Raw genomic sequence first — 16,279 nt, forward strand, 5'->3', positions numbered from 1 at the left:
TACAATTTGCTATGAATATTTCTTAATTTTGTAAAAAAAAAAAAAAAACCCCTGATATAAACAAGTTAAATATCAATTTCTAGTCTGCAGTCTTATTTCAAATAAATTTCCTAAATACCTTTGTGGAGCCACTTTTTCTGTGGCTTCTGTGGCGCATATTTGTAAAGCATTTCATATATCATGGTGATACATAATATTTTATATCCTGTAGTAAATCTCGGCAATGAATCAAAAATTAACCGACACCAAAACTTATGATGATCAATATTGATGTCATTGTACCCGTGTCAGTGTTTTTGACGTTTTAAAAAGATGAAATGAAAAGTTGTTTTTGTCTCTTTTGGTTGACATGCTTCATCTGAAGTTCCAAAATCGTCATTTTGTTCGCAGAGCGTTATCCGCCTGCCGAACTCGAACTATTTCGACGGAGCTCTGTGCAAAGTATTGTCTGATTGGCCAGAAGTTTGTATGACGCATACTGAATCTGAACCTTTTGGATTCAGTAGCTCTTACCAACTAAAGGTGCATATTTTCTTCATTTATTTGCAAATGGTGTAGTTTTAAAGTCCATTAAAGCGTCAATAAAATAATCACAAGAAAGTTTAGCTATGATACAGGTGTTACTCACCACATGAGCAGCAGGTGAAGCAGTTGGTGTGGTAGAGGTTCCCCATGGCCTGGCATGCCTGGCTGGCCCCGTACACTCCCTTCCCACATTTCACACAGATACCTGTCACAGACAATGGCTCTGTTATTGTCTGTTATGCACATTCTTAGAAAAAGCAGCAGAATAAAGAGATTAAGCTTCATACGTCAGCAAGATGCAGTGCAGCTGTCACAATGCAGACATGAAGAAGAATTTCTGGATGTGCAACAATGTCATCCCTGACTCCTTTCTTGTTAAGACAATGGGAAGATGTCTTTCTGCTCTGGCTTTATTTCTACTATTACAATTATTACTCAGCTTTCTGTGCTTCCGATTGGCTTTGAAGGCAAACAGAATTAGGAAATTCATAGGTTTGTCATTAAAACATACATTTTAACAAATTGTTCTGGACACGCAGCTCTGCTGAAAAGGGGAGGGGGTGTGAATGTTAAATCAGAAGAAATATTTCATGAATAAGTTGAGACTGTGACTGTACAAGGCTCCCTTTTGTCATTTCCATGCATTACATCATACTGTTAGAAGGCAGACGACTTGACGAAAGCTGAAGATTATATTTAAAAAAAAGCCTTGAGAGGAAACGATGTGGATGGGAGACGCATTCCAAAAAGAAAAGGCTGGAAGACAATGTTCCTGTACTTTTCCTTTATACAGGAAATGTCAAACTGATTGGGCAGAGAGTCATTTTTACCTTAAATTTCACAAAGAATTTATATAAAAAATATTCAGCCTAGCACATCAAACATACCAAGTTAATCTAACTAAATCACAATCCTTTAAATCTAAAGACACTAATATGTATATTGACAACAGAATATATTTAAAAAGTTGATTTATTAAAGCAATTATATAAAAAAGGGAAACATACTTTCCTTACAAACTGAGTGAAAACTTGTATACGTATTGCTTAACCCAGAGTTAATTTCCTCCAGAAATTAGATTACAAAAGAACAAAAAACCAACTTTTTTTTCATACCAAAATGTTAAGTAACGGAACTCACATTTAACCCAAAGCATATTAATGGAAAGTTGAGTGGAAGGTAAAAATATGGTGGACTAATTTCAGATCTTATGTTTAAGTCACATTGACTAGAACAAATTCCTCAGAAAATCCCTTTTGATTTTCAAAATTTACACAAAAAAATACATTGTTCTATGTGTAATTAATCCATATAAGTATTTCTTTTAAACGATTAAATAAAATAAATAAACATTTCAAAAATGTATTGAGATGCACCTACATCTAATTACACAGATGTCCGTGCATACAGGTGTTTTTGCCAGACACTGGGTGATGCTCTGCTGAACCCACAGACAAAAACCATCCACCGTCCTCCACCAAGTAACCGGCTCCACAAACTACTGTCATCTTCAGTTAGCAAACAAGAAAGCAGTGTCTCACACGGTTTGATGGACAGCAGCAGCAGAAGCTTAACGATCTAAAATCTCTCCAACACAAGACAACCTTCATTGAGGTCACATTCCTCAGCGAGTGCAGGGTCAGAGCCTTGATGGGGTGAGTCTTGGGTCAGAGTACCCACAGGATGCAACTTCGTACAAGATCCCACCAGGGGATCTGAACGCCAACACCCTCCTCCCCTCATGTGAGGAAATAAATACCTTCCTTTATCATTGAAATACAGATTTTTCCGAATGCATTTGAAGCATTTGCACGGTGCCAGTAGGCGACGTTGTGGAGTTTGGTAATTATTTCGCAACAGTTCCAGTGAAAGTTGCGTTAAATTAAATGCAAAACAAACCTTAATTAAATCTTTTCATTACTTCGGCGAGCTGAAAACAGAGACATGGAAACGCTGTTGGAACATGTGTTTCCTGCTTTCATGTTTATACAAAATGAATAAATAACAGAAAGCACCAAACATTCAATACAACAGTCTACTTGTTGTGTGCAGTATCTGAGGGAAGTAGTATCATATGTGTACAAACAAAAAGATGATGTTTCGACCACGCAAGCACCAAAGAGTTAGCATCTGGATGAACTGACTGACCTCGCAAACCAATTATACTAAACTGAAGCTGACAGTGGCTAAATTAACACTCCTTCCTCCAATTCATTGCTTTTCCCATCTGGCTTCAAAAAGTAAAACAGCACCAAACACAGACCTTTTAAATACGGATTACCAAAGGGTTGGATTACGTCACAATAACAACAATAGCCAGAAGATCATCAATTTGGATGTCACTGATGCAGATTTTTGTAAGCATCAACAAGCTTCTAGCATCATTTTTGTCTGGAGTCTTTGTACAAGAAATGATGAAGCTCATTTAACTTAGGTGGACCCTTATTTTTATTTTATTTTTTTTTTGTGTTGTCAATGGGCTTGAAGTCAGAAATTGGGTAGGCCATTTCTGTAAATCAGTTTTAAATCTGTTTGGGATTTTGTTCTGCTAACACCACGCTGTTGCCCTCTAATAGAAGACACATCGGTTACAATGTTCAGTAATAACACCATGTTAACCGTGAAGCACGGTGGTGGTGGTGTTAAAATCATGCTGTGGGTCTATTTTGGTGACATTGCTACAGAGCATTCAACAAGTGAGGAGACAAACTGATCAAATTCACATAAAATTAACGGCTCTAAGTTTGAAACTTCAACAAAAACGGATTTTCCAACAGGACAACGAACACAAATACATTAAAACTTGTGACTGAGTGGAAAAAGCAGGCAAATATGAATGATTCTGGAAGGGCCAAACGCCTTGAAAATGTGAGTAGCACCATGCTTGGAAGCACCAAACACAGAGTTGCATGTTGTAACTCTTAGTTTAGACAATTATTGGTTGTGAAATTGAATTAATCACCCTGATTTTAGGCTTCCTTGTCACTGGCTGGTGTCTCTCAGGCCAAAGGCTGCAGGCCAAAAGTGTAAAGAAGGAAAATCAATGATTATCTGGATTACATCACATGCGAGTCAACAATGATCCCAAAATAAACTCAATGTGCTTTAGCCCCAAAGTTTTATGTTATTAGGCATATTTATGAATAGAGTTTTTGAATTTGCACGATTAACGATTATTTTTCCATATATAAGTCTGAAAAGTGGGTTAGATGAGACGTTTATTCTTATTCCTCACATCTGACCAATTTCCTTTACAAGTCACCTAATTAGCTAATAGATTCCACCTGTGTGTAACTTAATCTTACTATAAATATTTTGCTCTATGAAGGCCTCAGAGGTTTATTTGAGAACATTAGTGAACAAACCACATCACAAGCCAGGGAGCACAGCAGTCAGGTCAAGGATAAAGTTGTGGAGAAGATTAAAGCAGGCGAGGTTATCAAACAAAATCCCAAGCTTTGAACGTCTAACAGAGCTTTCCTAAATCCATCATCTAAAAATGGAAAGAGCATGTCACAGCTGTAAACGTTCCAAGACGTGACTGCCCACCTGAAATTACAGCTCAAGAGACGAGGAAGACTGAAAATATTAGTTATTTAGCATAAATCTGGCCACTTGCATGTTTCCCCAAGGTGAGATATGGAAGTGGCAGAATCATGTTATGTCTTAACATGATTAAATCATAACATGATTTAACAAGAGTTCAGTACAAAAGACTTGAGATTAAGAAATGAATTTATATTTCAGCAAGACAAAAAAAGAAAAACCTAAACACACAACCAGAGAGCTATAACAAAATGGAGAAAATATACAACAGAAAATATATAAATGAATAAAAGTATATAGTTGCCAACATAATGACAAGAAAATAGATCTAAAAGTAAATTTGGTGTCAATTTGTTGTGGAATTTCAATGCAATTGTTCCATAAAAACAAAAGAAAGGCCTGCATTTGTTTTGTATCTATATTTAAAAACTTTCTATATCATTTTTAGCTATTTTGGAAAGTCCAAAGGACCACTTCTTGTCTCGGGTTGCAGACTTTTAGTTTAGATTAAAGGATATTCATGTTTTAGAATGGCCCAGTCAAAGTCCAGACCTATATTTAGGCAAAACTTGAACATTGATACATGTAGACATTTCCAACCAGTCTAAGTGACAGCGTATGAACTAGAAGATAAATCACCCAGAAGATTTACAGTCAGAACTGCAACAAAATGTTGTCCTACAAAGCACTGACTTATGGGGTTAAAAACCATGAATTATTTCGCTTCCACTTCTCAATTACAGGCAGCTTTGAAGGCGTGGCGTGTCAAAATGTTGACAAGTTCAAAGGGTATGCATACTTTCGCAAGGCACTGCATTAGAGATATGGATCCTATTATATCTTATTCTTTTGTATGGCTTCATTGCATGAATAATCCGTGGCAAATGATCTCCCGCCATGACTCTTTGGCTTTGACTCCAACAACTAGACAGAAGAGGATGATTTATTTACACAGCTCCATCGAATTACCTCCACATCTTTCTTCCATCTAGCTGAAGCTCTGCTGCTGCTGCTGCTGTTACTTAACAACCCCACACCATGTGCTAGCAAGACTTTTGAATTTTCACGCGTCAACTTGTAAACATTAACAGTAAACGTGATTTATTGTCCCACATGCAATAAATCCTGGAGCGTCTCTGAAGTGAGGATGTGGTTATGGTCTTACAGGACAGGGGGCAAATCTCCCGAGCGCTCTTTGTTAGTCATTGGAAAACAGGATGCAGGATTTCTCGTGTGCCCATGTCAGAACATGTAGATTTGGCAGGGGCCAGCATGCAGCGTGCACTCCATGGTTAAAAATAAAACACCATCACTTAACGCAACATACATTTGTGGCTTTCCCAGCCGTAATGTCTACGTTTCAGATGGCAGTCTGGCAGAAAGCACCCCTGCTCAACGCCAGCGCGTTATTCTTGTGAGAAAGTTTTATTGGTGTCAGATTCACATGCATTTGGTAGCTGAACCTTTCTGGGGGAGGGTGGGGGAGGGAAATATCACTGAAATCTAATACTGGAGATCAAACAGAGGAAACTCTTTCCAACGAACTGGATGTAATGACGGCACAGCTTGGGATTATGTAATGCTATTGGAATATATGATTAGAGAGTCTTACAAAGATCGTGCTACTTTGACCAAAAACGGTGTATGTGCTGTGGGTTGTAAGCAGACTTGCGCAGCCTGATTCATCAAACTTTTAACAGCCATCCTGTGAGGTTTTGGCTTCTTACAGACCAAAAATAAGAACTCTGAGAACTTCTGCAGTGTCAGGTTTCGTTTCCACTGCATTGCTGCTAAATAAAATAGAATCTCTACAGATGTTTTCTTACAACACAGGATGCATGTTCAAGGAAAAAAAAGTGGAAAAAGTGGATTAAGTGCACGGTAACACCTGAGGTTTGCCTAGGTTGAGGGATATAAGCATTTTATATCAGTCAATATTGATAATTATTGATTATTTATTTTGTTTTAAATATCTGAAATGCTGACAAACTGGTGAGTGGACCTTTATACTTTCCAGAATTTGAACCAGGTGAAATAAAAACTGTGCCACTTGACAAACTTTAGTTATAACAAATTTATAGACAAAAGATTTTTTCTTGTGCAAATACACTTTTTGTACAGTTTTATCTGAATTACTGCTCTGAATATGTGATTTTTTTCAGCAAATTGCCTTTTTTGAGTCTTTATTCTCCAGTTAACAACTAATTGATTATAGAATTATCTAATGATTATTTCAGTAATCGATTATTCACTATTAACCTGATTAATCGTTTCAGCAGGACTTATATTTGTAATACAAATGAAAGGAATGAAAAGGTGCCCTTAAATTGGTTTAAGAAATACTAAGACTATTTAGTTTATACATGCTATCTATCAGAACTAATGTAGCCTAATATTGCAACATGAAGATCTCACATTTACATTTTAAGTAATAATAATAAAGTAACGATAAAAGAACAACTATCCTCATGCATTGGTTTTTTTTATTTTTTTTTTTTTTTTTTTTTTTGCAAATGTGCATAAAAGGTAGTGAACTCTTCAAACATGCAGCATGTCTGAGGCTTCAGTGCGACACCAAAACCGCACGCTGTTGTCCACAAGTCAGCATGTGTGTGTCAGGCATGTGCATGACTACTGCCATTATAATTCTGGGCAGGTGATCAGACTTGACCCCCACTAACTATGTCTGGCCCGCCAGCCAAGATCGTGTGCCAAGTGTCTGGTGCTGCCCGACTCCCCACTGGCTGGTTAATGAAGGGCTTTTGCGGGGGAGTCGGGCTGGGGTGGGGTGTGGGGCTGCTGGGGAGGAGGAGTGGAGCGGGCCTCACTCTGCTGCTTCATTTGCAAGCTTCCATCGGGCCCAGCTGTTGATTCACAGCTCCTCTGCAACCACAACAAACAGAGGCCACACAAGGGCCAGCCGGCAGCACGGAGCAGGCAGAGCGGGACCACTGGCAGGCATCGCTGGGGCCCCCTGAAAGAAGCCCCGGCGATCAATTTCTACACTGTCGCTACAGAAACAGAGCTGTCTCTATTGGGCTCAAACTGAGGAGCGTCTGACTGCATTCTTCTCCCTCCCTCCTCCTTTCTCTATCCATCTCTATCTATTACCACCTCCATTATCTCCTCAGCTCTTCCTCCTCCCAGCCCTCCCTCCTGTCTTCCATCTCCCTGCTTTCACCTGCTCTTCTGGAACAAATCCACAGCTGTCTCGGCTCACTCCGAGCAAGTGCACAGGCAACAGAACCAGCCACTGTTTTCTCACCGCGACCATTTGTCTGTCTGCAAACTCTAAAGGTGGACTGGAACTTTCTCAGCAATCCTAACATATTTGAAAGACAAAGTCTCATGATAGCGCACTGCGTGGCAAAAAAAAAACAATTTTTTTTTTTAGTTCAGAAAAATAAAGGAAAGAGAAGGTGGTTATTTAAACAGCAAATGCGTTTAGTCCAAAAATGTCTCTCAGATGGCACCAAGGGGATTGCGTTGAGCTCGCCTTGCCCTCACTCCCATTCAGTAACTCCCAAAGTGCACTTGATTTTCAACAAACCCCCGACCACACTGCTCCAAATGACAGAAGGGTGTGTGCTCTGCCAGAACAGAGGGCTCCATTCAGCGCCGTGCCGTTTTCTGCAAATGTTAGCTCTGCCAAGACATTAGCACTGCCCTACAAAGCGACTCTTATCAGCCAGAGGGTGACCTGTTAATGGTGATGTAGCATTAGCATGCTGCAAACAGACTTGCAAGGAAAGGAATGCCTATAAATAAGCTCTGACAGCCACGGAGAAACCTCGCTTAAAATCTGTGAAATTCCAGGTTTTAGTAGCGACTGTCTACATTGAAATACGGTATGGATGTTTCATGACTTTGCTTCCTTTATGGTATCAAATCTGGTAGGTTTTGCATGCACAGGAATAAGGTCTCATCACCATTGCATGATTCTGATTGAACTTTACTGGCGACCTGTGGGACTGGGCCTGAGCACCTCTGATCAGATTTCTAATCCGTAAAGCAACTTCATCAAAACAGCCTGTCTGAATCTCTGATGACTGTCTTAAGCTCCTTGTTCGCACCCCATGCTAATAAAAGCAGAATTAAAAACAGAACTGAAGAATAAACTTTTTGATTTCTTGAAAAACTCAAGACAAAATAAAATCAAAAAGGTATAATTAGAGATGCGTCAATCAAGTTTTTCCTGCTTGCTATAGACTTTCTGGTTTACTTTCAGGTTCGATTCCACATTTTGGAAATATTCCACACAAAAGAGAAAAATTGTGCTCTTTGCTCACTGATAAAATAAGGAATTAAAGATTTTCTCTTTATGGATCAAAAGCATATATTTACCTTCCTAAAATAATGGTAACTTTTTGCCAAAAAGTATTTTTGGCGCAAAAAAAAAAAAAAAAATTTTTTTGACAAAAAAGGCCATTGTCTTATGATGGTAACACCTTCATCATTCATCAACAGTTGACTGATGTCTTAATGAACCAAAAAAAAAATACCTGGACTTTGATTTACTTATTTAACAAGAAATTAATCAGATAGGAGAATAGTAAGGTTATTGATTATTGGCGCATCTCTAACTTAGATAAACTGTAACAGTGTCGGATAGATAAATTACTCGTTTCTCAAAAAGTCAACAAACCTACCAAAGTATTCCTTTTTCATGTGCATCTCCAACTCCTTCTCCAGCTCCAAGGTGAGCGCCTCCAGCCGTTTCTCCGCCTGGCTCGGCCCATTCTCTCGGCTGGGGGTCACCTGGTAAGGTAACTTATACCTCTGCCCTGACGAGGCCGTCTTTGACGACACGCCATAGCTAAAGGAGGACGGCGAGCCGGCGCTCATGTCCACCGTCCCCCCCGCTTGAGCCAGCTGCGGCTGCGGTTCGGACACCGTCTGCAGATGGGTGCGAATCTGAGCCCCGTTAGAGTCTCCGTACTCCTGCAGTAAGGCGTCCTCGGGTAGACCGCTGCCCAGCATGGATGACCTGGGCGAGGGCAGCTGCAGGTCCGGGTAGGTGCTCATTGACCCCCGGGAGCTGCGGGAGCTTCTGGAGCTGTGGCTGGAGATGCTGGACCGCGGGCTGACCACACAGTTCGCCGCGGTCCCCGGCCTGGCGCTCCCGTCCTGGCTGCAGATGCTGGAGCGGGGACTGGCCAGCGGCGCAGCATGCAGCATCATGGACCCCTCCAGGTCATGGTTGACCACAGGCCCGTACCGCGAGTCAGAGTAGCTGGATCTCGGGCTGGTGGTGAAGGAGTACTGGCTGGCCGTGCTCGACCTGGGGCTGATGTGCCTCTGGTCGTAGCCCATGCTGATGCCGCTGGTTCGGTTGCTGCTGGGCTTGCTGCAGCAGTCGCAGCTGTTGAGGCTGGTCCGGGGGCTGGAGTGTTTGCTCGTGTCACTGGCCGTGCTTGCATAGCTGGATCGAGGGCTGAGGATGCTGTTGCCCTCACAGTGAACCAAGCTGGTCCTGGGGCTGGTGTACCTATTCTGACCCGGTACCACCAGGCTGGTGCGCGGGCTGCTGATGCTCGATCGCGGGCTGGCATGCTTGCTTTGCTCCTGAGAGGACAGGGAAGATGCCAGGCTGGAGCGGGGACTGGCGGCGCCGTACCTCCCGTCGTGGCTGCTGGTTATGCAGACACTGTTGCACCTGTTGCCGGGCAGCGGCACCGCTTTGTTGAGAGGCACTCCATCAAAGGTGGAGCCGGTGCTGTACCTGTGGCCCTGCACCTCTAAGGAGTACCTCCGGTGCCTCTCGGACGTGCCAGAGTAGCACGGCAGAGCCACTTCGGATTTGGTGCAGCAGCCCTCCTCACTGTACGGAGAGTCTCTCTGAGGGGCGCAGAAATCCACGGGAACCGGCCGGCTGCAGTTCACGGGACGCACAGGAGCCGCGTTGTACACTTTATTCCCCGGCGTGAAATTCTCCAAAGTGTGATTCTGCTGGTGGAGCACAGAGGTACCATTCATCGGCTTGGTTTTCAGCCCCGCCACCGCCGGAGCGGAGAAGTCCAAATCTGGGTTTATCACCAAGTCCCTCCTCGCGTTGTACATCCCGTCTTTGTAGGCTTCGTACAGGGAAAGGTCCTCCATCAGTGTAGCGGCCCGGAGTCCCAGGTCCTCCTCGTAACGCTCCATGTTGCGCTCCAGAGACGAGAAACAAGTTGAGAGTGCGCTGCGCTCCGCGGAGCTCTAATTGTGTTTCACATGGAAATCAAAACAAAACGCCGCCGCGCAGCCGTCGCTCCTTCACGCAAAACCGCCGGCCGAGGAGCAAACCCGCACCGCAAGCCGCATCGTCCCCTTCCGCTTCCCTCCCAGCGCCGAAAACCAAACTCTTTCTCACAGTATCAGCCGACAGCGATGCGTTTGTCAACTTCAGTTTTTGTTAAGTTGAAAGGTCTTTACAGTCAATGGCGCGCTGCGCGGAGGAATTTCTCCTTGTTGGTTTTTCCTCTACATTTCTCTTACAGCTGCTTCAGTGGAAGCTAGACCGTGTTGGATAATCCCATATTCCACACATATGCTTCTTATTCCGGTATGTGCGCAGTGAGAGCGGGGGAATTGAATTTAAAGGCGTTTTTACGCGGGGGACTCGTTCGCCTCTCTGGAATGTGGGGAAGGAGACGGGATGCGATGCGCCTCTCTGGAATGTGGTTAATGCTGCAGAGAAACAATGATTGCGACCAACTCAGCAAGGGGCTGCCCGAGTCTGAAGAGAATAGTTTAGAGAGACGGGGACATCTGCATTCATCCTGTGCAGACTGAAATACGCCACAAAGCATGCTTCACCTGGTCCGAGTCCTCCTGCAGCAGAAATGCCGTTCACTCAACAGAGATCAACAGGAGTTGCTCTGCTTTTTATTTCTCTATTGCACGATTTATCTTGGCGGGGGGGGGGATGCGCTAAAAATTCTTTATTTAGCGCCTGTTGCCACATTATAGCGCTATATTAGACTACACATATCAAACGCATCAGAAAATCGTTACCAAGTTAATTTCAGTAAGCCAAATCAAATCGTGAAACTTAGATTTATTTTATTTAACTTGTGTATTTCAAACTTATATTTCTGTTAGCTTTGATTGTTATATCTTGGTACACATTTAGTCTGGGCTCCTTTTTTTTCCCTACAAGACCTCATCAATGCTGTGGAGAAATCAAGTTGTGGTTATGCTGAGGTTTTAAGAAAGTCCATTCTGCTAAAAGTGGCCTTCAGCTCGCCTGTATAGTTCAGCTAGATGTCTCTCATTTTAACAAAACTCCACAGATTGTTTGTTCGGGTTAGGTCCAGCACAGTGACTATTTAAGGAGATATTCGTACTTTTTGCCAGTGTTGTCCACCGAGAAGTCCAGCAGGAGAATTAAATCAGCCTTTTCAAAAAGTCTGTCAGGAAAGCCAAGCATAAGCTGGTCTAAGATTTCCTGGTAGGTCTGATAAAAGTGAATGGATCTACACCAGCTGATGACACGACTCACTAAATCATCACTGACTGTGAAAACTTCACACTGGCTCTCAAGCAGCTTGGATTCTTTGACTCGCCATTGTTCGTCCAGATTCTGGGCCTCTGGTTTCCAAATGAAATATGAAATTTAGCTGAGAAGACAACTTTGGACCACTAAGCAACACTCCAGTATTTTTTCTCTTCAGCTTAGGTAAGATCCTTCTGATCTTGCCTGTAGTTCAGGAGTGACTTAACACAAGGAATGTGACAGTTGTGTCATTTCCTGGATACTTCAGTCTGGAGTTCTTAAATCTTTGACTCCAGTTGCCGTCAACGCCTTATGAATATCCCTCAACCTGCTGAATAGGATTTGCCTCAAAGTACTCTCAATCCACTAGCAACAGCTTATCCCTGTTGCTAGTGGACCTTTACTACATTTTTCTTTCCACTCAACTTTCTAACTAAGTGTTTTGTGAAAACTCAGGTTGTCAATGGCTTTCTGCTGATCAACGGTCAAGTTAGCAGCGTTTCAATACAGAGTAGGCCGTAACATCGCATTTCTGTTTCCATTAGATGTAAGGACATGGCCTGTAAAAGTAAGAACTACACCATACAAACAAATTCATTCAGTTTATTTATAGTGTGAAACTGTAACAAATGCTATCTTAAGGCACTTTACAATGAGATCCAATTCATCTGCAGAAGCATAGAATCCAATTTGGTCCGAGTTCAGTTCAAAATAATTCAGTAAAGTCACATTCAGATCCAATTACATAGTGTAACTCAGCTCTGTTTCTAACACAGTACAGTCAAAGTTGTAAAAAGCAATCTATCCAAGGAAGTCCAGCTGATTGCTTTGAGTTACCATCAATACCTCCTACTGAGAGAGCAGAACTTTAATGTAAGAGTATGTAAGTGTTTTATTCCTAAAACATTGTTAATATTCTGAGTTTGACTTTAAAAATAAAATAAAAAACACAATGAATGTTGGATCACAGTTGTCAGACTGCATTAACTTATAATACCGTTAAAGTGTGTCAATAAAACATGTAATTATGAATCTTTATCCCCATCGACTGAATGAAAACAGAGGTAGTGTTGTTTGAGTCATTATAAGCAACAAAGACAGGTTAGTCCCAGAGTTTTCTTTTTTTTAGCTTCAAATGAAACACGATTGATTTCTGCGTTGAAGTATGAAGATTTTAGATCAATTAAAACATAAAAAGCAAAGAATCTGTTTCTTCATCAAGCATCTGAAGCACTTTGTGTTACACTTTGCTGTATGACAAGTGCTGGATAAGTTCATTTTGATTGACTGATTGTAGCTTGAAGAGCTTTTCACCAGCTGCCAGCAACCGGCAGAAACGACAAAACCACAGCAATAAAAGCAGAAACAAACAGGAAGTTGAGTATTAATCTCCTGAAGACGGAGCCGTGACGCCTCTTCCCGTGGCCTCTGCTTTTGAACCACTGTACCACCTCGTCCAGGTTGTGGTCCTGTGGCTCATATCCCAGCTCCGCTTTGGCCTTCGCCATGCTGAAATAATGCGTAACTCCGGTTTTATACACCTCGGTGCGCGTCAGCAGGGGCTGAAAGTTGTAGAACGGGCCGATGAGATGGTGAATCAGTTCGGTGAGAAAGGCAAACAGGTAGATGAGAGAGATGGGGAAGCGGAGTTTGGGGAAAGGGTAGCCTAAGCCTTCAACCAGAGGTCGGAAGAATTCAAAGTTATTGACCGGCCTGCCGTCCGAAATGAAGTAAGCCTGACCAGCAGAGCGATGTTGCTTCTCTGAAGTTAAAGCCTCTGCAGCTAGCATGTGGGCAGACACCAGGTTATCCACGTGGACGAACTCCACCAAACTGCTGGGACTACCATAAACAAACCTAAAGATCCCCCTCTCTATGTAGCTAACTATCCTAGGCAGGTGCCTCTGCTCACCAGGCCCATAGATACCTGCTGGGCGCAGGGCACAGGTTCTCAGGACCCCAGGGCTACCAAACAGAGCTGCTCCGTTTGCCTGGAGCACCGCCATCTCCGCCAAGGACTTGGTTCTAGAGTAGTGGTCGGGATGAAGGTGGAGTGGCAGATAAGGAAGACTTTCATCGCCATTCTCTATCACTTGGCCTCCGAACACCACATTGAAAGTACTGGTGTAAACCAACCTTGACACTCCGTTCTCCACACAAGCTCTCAGGATGTTCTTCGTCCCCTGAACGTTGACTGCCTCAATCAGATGTCTATTCAGCTGCTCTCTGCCAGACATCCCATAAGAGGCAATGTGAAACACACAGTCTACACCAAACACGGCCTTCTCAACTTGTGCATATTCACGAATGTCTCCTTGCATAAACATCATGTCTTCAGGAAGTTCTTGGCATGGTGGAACGGTGTCAAATAGGGTGATTCTGGCTCCTCTTTTATGCAGAGCGCATGCAAGGCTGCAAATAAACAAATTAATATGAATCTCATTAAAACTTATACATATCTTCAACGACATTCTTAGATGCCTTTGGAGCAAAAAACAGCGTGACAATGCCATCTTGTGGACATGAAGCAGAATTGCATAGTATAGTTTGCTTACATTGAATAATTTTGATAAATAAATGGAAAATTGTTCTTACCGAAATCCAAAATAGCCACAACCTCCTGTCAATAAAAACACATTTTTGTCCATCTGTTCGTTTTCCATTGCAAGAGCGACGATCTGTGAATTTAGATGATTGCAGAAATTTAGAGGAGAAGACAAAAGTAACCTCAATTTTAAAAATCATAACAACTGAAACCCCCCACTCCTCCCGCAATACTTAATGGCCCTGATGTAAATTTATTGTATGTCATGTCTGAATTCTCAAAGCATCCATAAATTTAACTAAAACTTACATAAAATTGACAAACTCTGTTTTCAACAATGACCTTTTCAACTTATAGACATAATATACCAGGCTTTTGCATCTTTGCTCTGACGCATTACTTGGCACTGGACTGAAATTTGTGCTAAAAAAAAAAAAATCCTGTTTTTTTTTAAATGAAAATTTTCTACTAAAACTGGTATTGCAGACACGTTAAAAACCATACTAAAAATTTGTTTTAAATTTCTGCACAAAAAAAACATCTTTATCTCTTTCCAAGTTAAGGCAATATCAAAGTAGAAATGTCTGTAAAGTTCTAGACAAAGCTATTATTTATCAGCATTAGCAGTTTTTAATTCGTGTCACCGCATCTAACCATCACAGATGACCGAGTTAGTTCTGGTGTTTTACTTCTTTTAAAGTTGTCAGACCCTTTGATGCTGCATATCAAAATATTCTGGCATCAATTTTAGAACATGTTGGTTTTAAACATAAAGCTCTAATTTTTTTAAAGTTGTACCTCATAGGGAGTTATTCCTTTTCTTCAGCGTTTCTCAGTTTTGGCGTTCTACTAAGTCCACTACTCTTTATTTTGTAGTAACGCCTTACTCGCCTTTCATTATTTGCATCCTTCCATCACCTCTTACGTTGGACTACAGTGATGCTCTATATGATGAACCATCAACTTCAGCTCTGAAATCTCTCCACTGGCTTCTTTTCCGGTTTCTCGCTAATTTTAGAATGAAAGATTTAAGTGGAGTTATTTTATTCCTTTTTAATTGTATTTCACTTGTTCTTGTATTCTGTCTTTATTTTATTATTTGTTTGTATGGCAAACTTCTGTTGTTTTAAATGCAGTATAAGTCTGACAATGACATCTACTTTAGCTTTGCCCTTAACTTTGATTCTATGTTGTGAAATTACTTCTCATATTAGAAGGTATGGTAGCACTGCATTAAAAAAAAAAACAAATGCCTCACATTCAAATATCTTCAAATATGTTTTTTCCAGCTCCAAGTAGCTTAGACGTGCTTGAAGAACAACTTTTGGATATTTGCATGATCGTTATGTTTACTCATATTATGACATTATAACTTTTAAGCTGAAAACTGCAGAAATTCTAAAGCTCTCCTCAAAATTTGAAAGGATACACGAAAAATATTTTTGTAGTAAATCACATTAAATTTTTGTTACTATTTGGAGATCTCCAAGTCGTACAACAGCCCACCCTTAGCCTACATACCGTTGTAATGTGCGTAGCTATCTGCTCAGATATTAACTAGTGGCACCCACCTCTTCATAAGCTGGTAGAGAACGACAGAAAGGTCCACTGTACTGATAGCAGCAGGCAGAGCAGTTCGGCGAGCACTTCCCTGTATGGTCGCCTGGTTTGTTACGTATTCACGTCCGATCATTGAAACACATAGACGTAAGAAGTGTAGACGCTGTTATTGGCCTGCACAAGCGGTTCGCTATCAGAGTTCGCCATGTTGCGAGTGGCAAGATCTTTCAAAACAAAACTGTGCTCACAACCTGCTGTTTTTATCTGTTTGACGAATTTTAATAATTGTTTTGATATGGAATAATATGTCACAGATATTGAAAAGTGTAGGGAACAAAAGATAAACAAAATGTATGCAATTAAACCACTTAATTAGACCTAATTTAAATCATAGCTAAACTGTTTATTGTAGCTTTTTTGTTGTGTCAACAGGTGCAATGAATAATAAAATAAATAATTATTGGCATTATACTAAAAAATAAGGTATAAAATTAATGCATAGTCTATTGCCTAAACCTGCTTGTAAGGTAACGGACAAGCTACACGTCAACAGCAGTCATTGATCCACAGAGATCAAAAGGCAACATACACACACACACACACACCTAACTGTGGACATCATACAA

General features: G+C 41.4%; 2 protein-coding genes across 4 annotated transcripts in view; both read right to left on the minus strand.

Annotated features, from left to right (window-relative positions):
- The window catches only part of wtip (WT1 interacting protein), a 28,935-nt gene extending 16,908 nt beyond the window's left edge, over positions 1–12,027 (minus strand). Inside the window, exons 1-2 of the mRNA XM_015049157.1 lie at positions 8,721–12,027; positions 629–730 (exon numbers count right to left, since the gene is read on the minus strand). Of these exons, the coding sequence (XP_014904643.1) occupies positions 629–730; positions 8,721–10,215 (1,597 nt within the window). The 5' untranslated portion in view covers positions 10,216–12,027. The remainder of the gene's footprint in view (positions 1–628; positions 731–8,720) is intronic.
- Positions 12,028–12,137: 110 nt separating this feature from the next.
- sdr42e1 (short chain dehydrogenase/reductase family 42E, member 1) lies at positions 12,138–16,205 on the minus strand. 3 transcript variants are annotated; one of them, XM_015049160.1, is made up of 4 exons: positions 15,665–16,205; positions 14,144–14,226; positions 13,685–13,960; positions 12,138–13,573 (listed from the first exon to the last, which is right to left on the minus strand). In XM_015049160.1, the coding sequence occupies exons 2-4, from the start codon at positions 14,209–14,211 to the stop codon at positions 12,859–12,861; spliced, it is 1,059 nt and encodes a 352-aa protein (XP_014904646.1). In that variant the 5' UTR covers positions 14,212–14,226; positions 15,665–16,205; the 3' UTR covers positions 12,138–12,858. The 3 variants fall into 3 exon arrangements, with proteins under 3 accessions (XP_014904646.1, XP_014904644.1, XP_014904645.1); XM_015049158.1 differs by having other exon boundaries at positions 12,138–13,960; XM_015049159.1 differs by lacking the exon at positions 15,665–16,205 and adding an exon at positions 15,615–15,635 and having other exon boundaries at positions 12,138–13,960.
- Between the last annotated feature and the right edge of the window lie 74 nt (positions 16,206–16,279).

The sequence above is a fragment of the Poecilia latipinna genome, unplaced genomic scaffold, assembly GCF_001443285.1.
Source record: "Poecilia latipinna isolate Pla-1442-1.1 unplaced genomic scaffold, P_latipinna-1.0 Scaffold929, whole genome shotgun sequence".
NCBI lineage: Eukaryota > Metazoa > Chordata > Actinopteri > Cyprinodontiformes > Poeciliidae > Poecilia > Poecilia latipinna.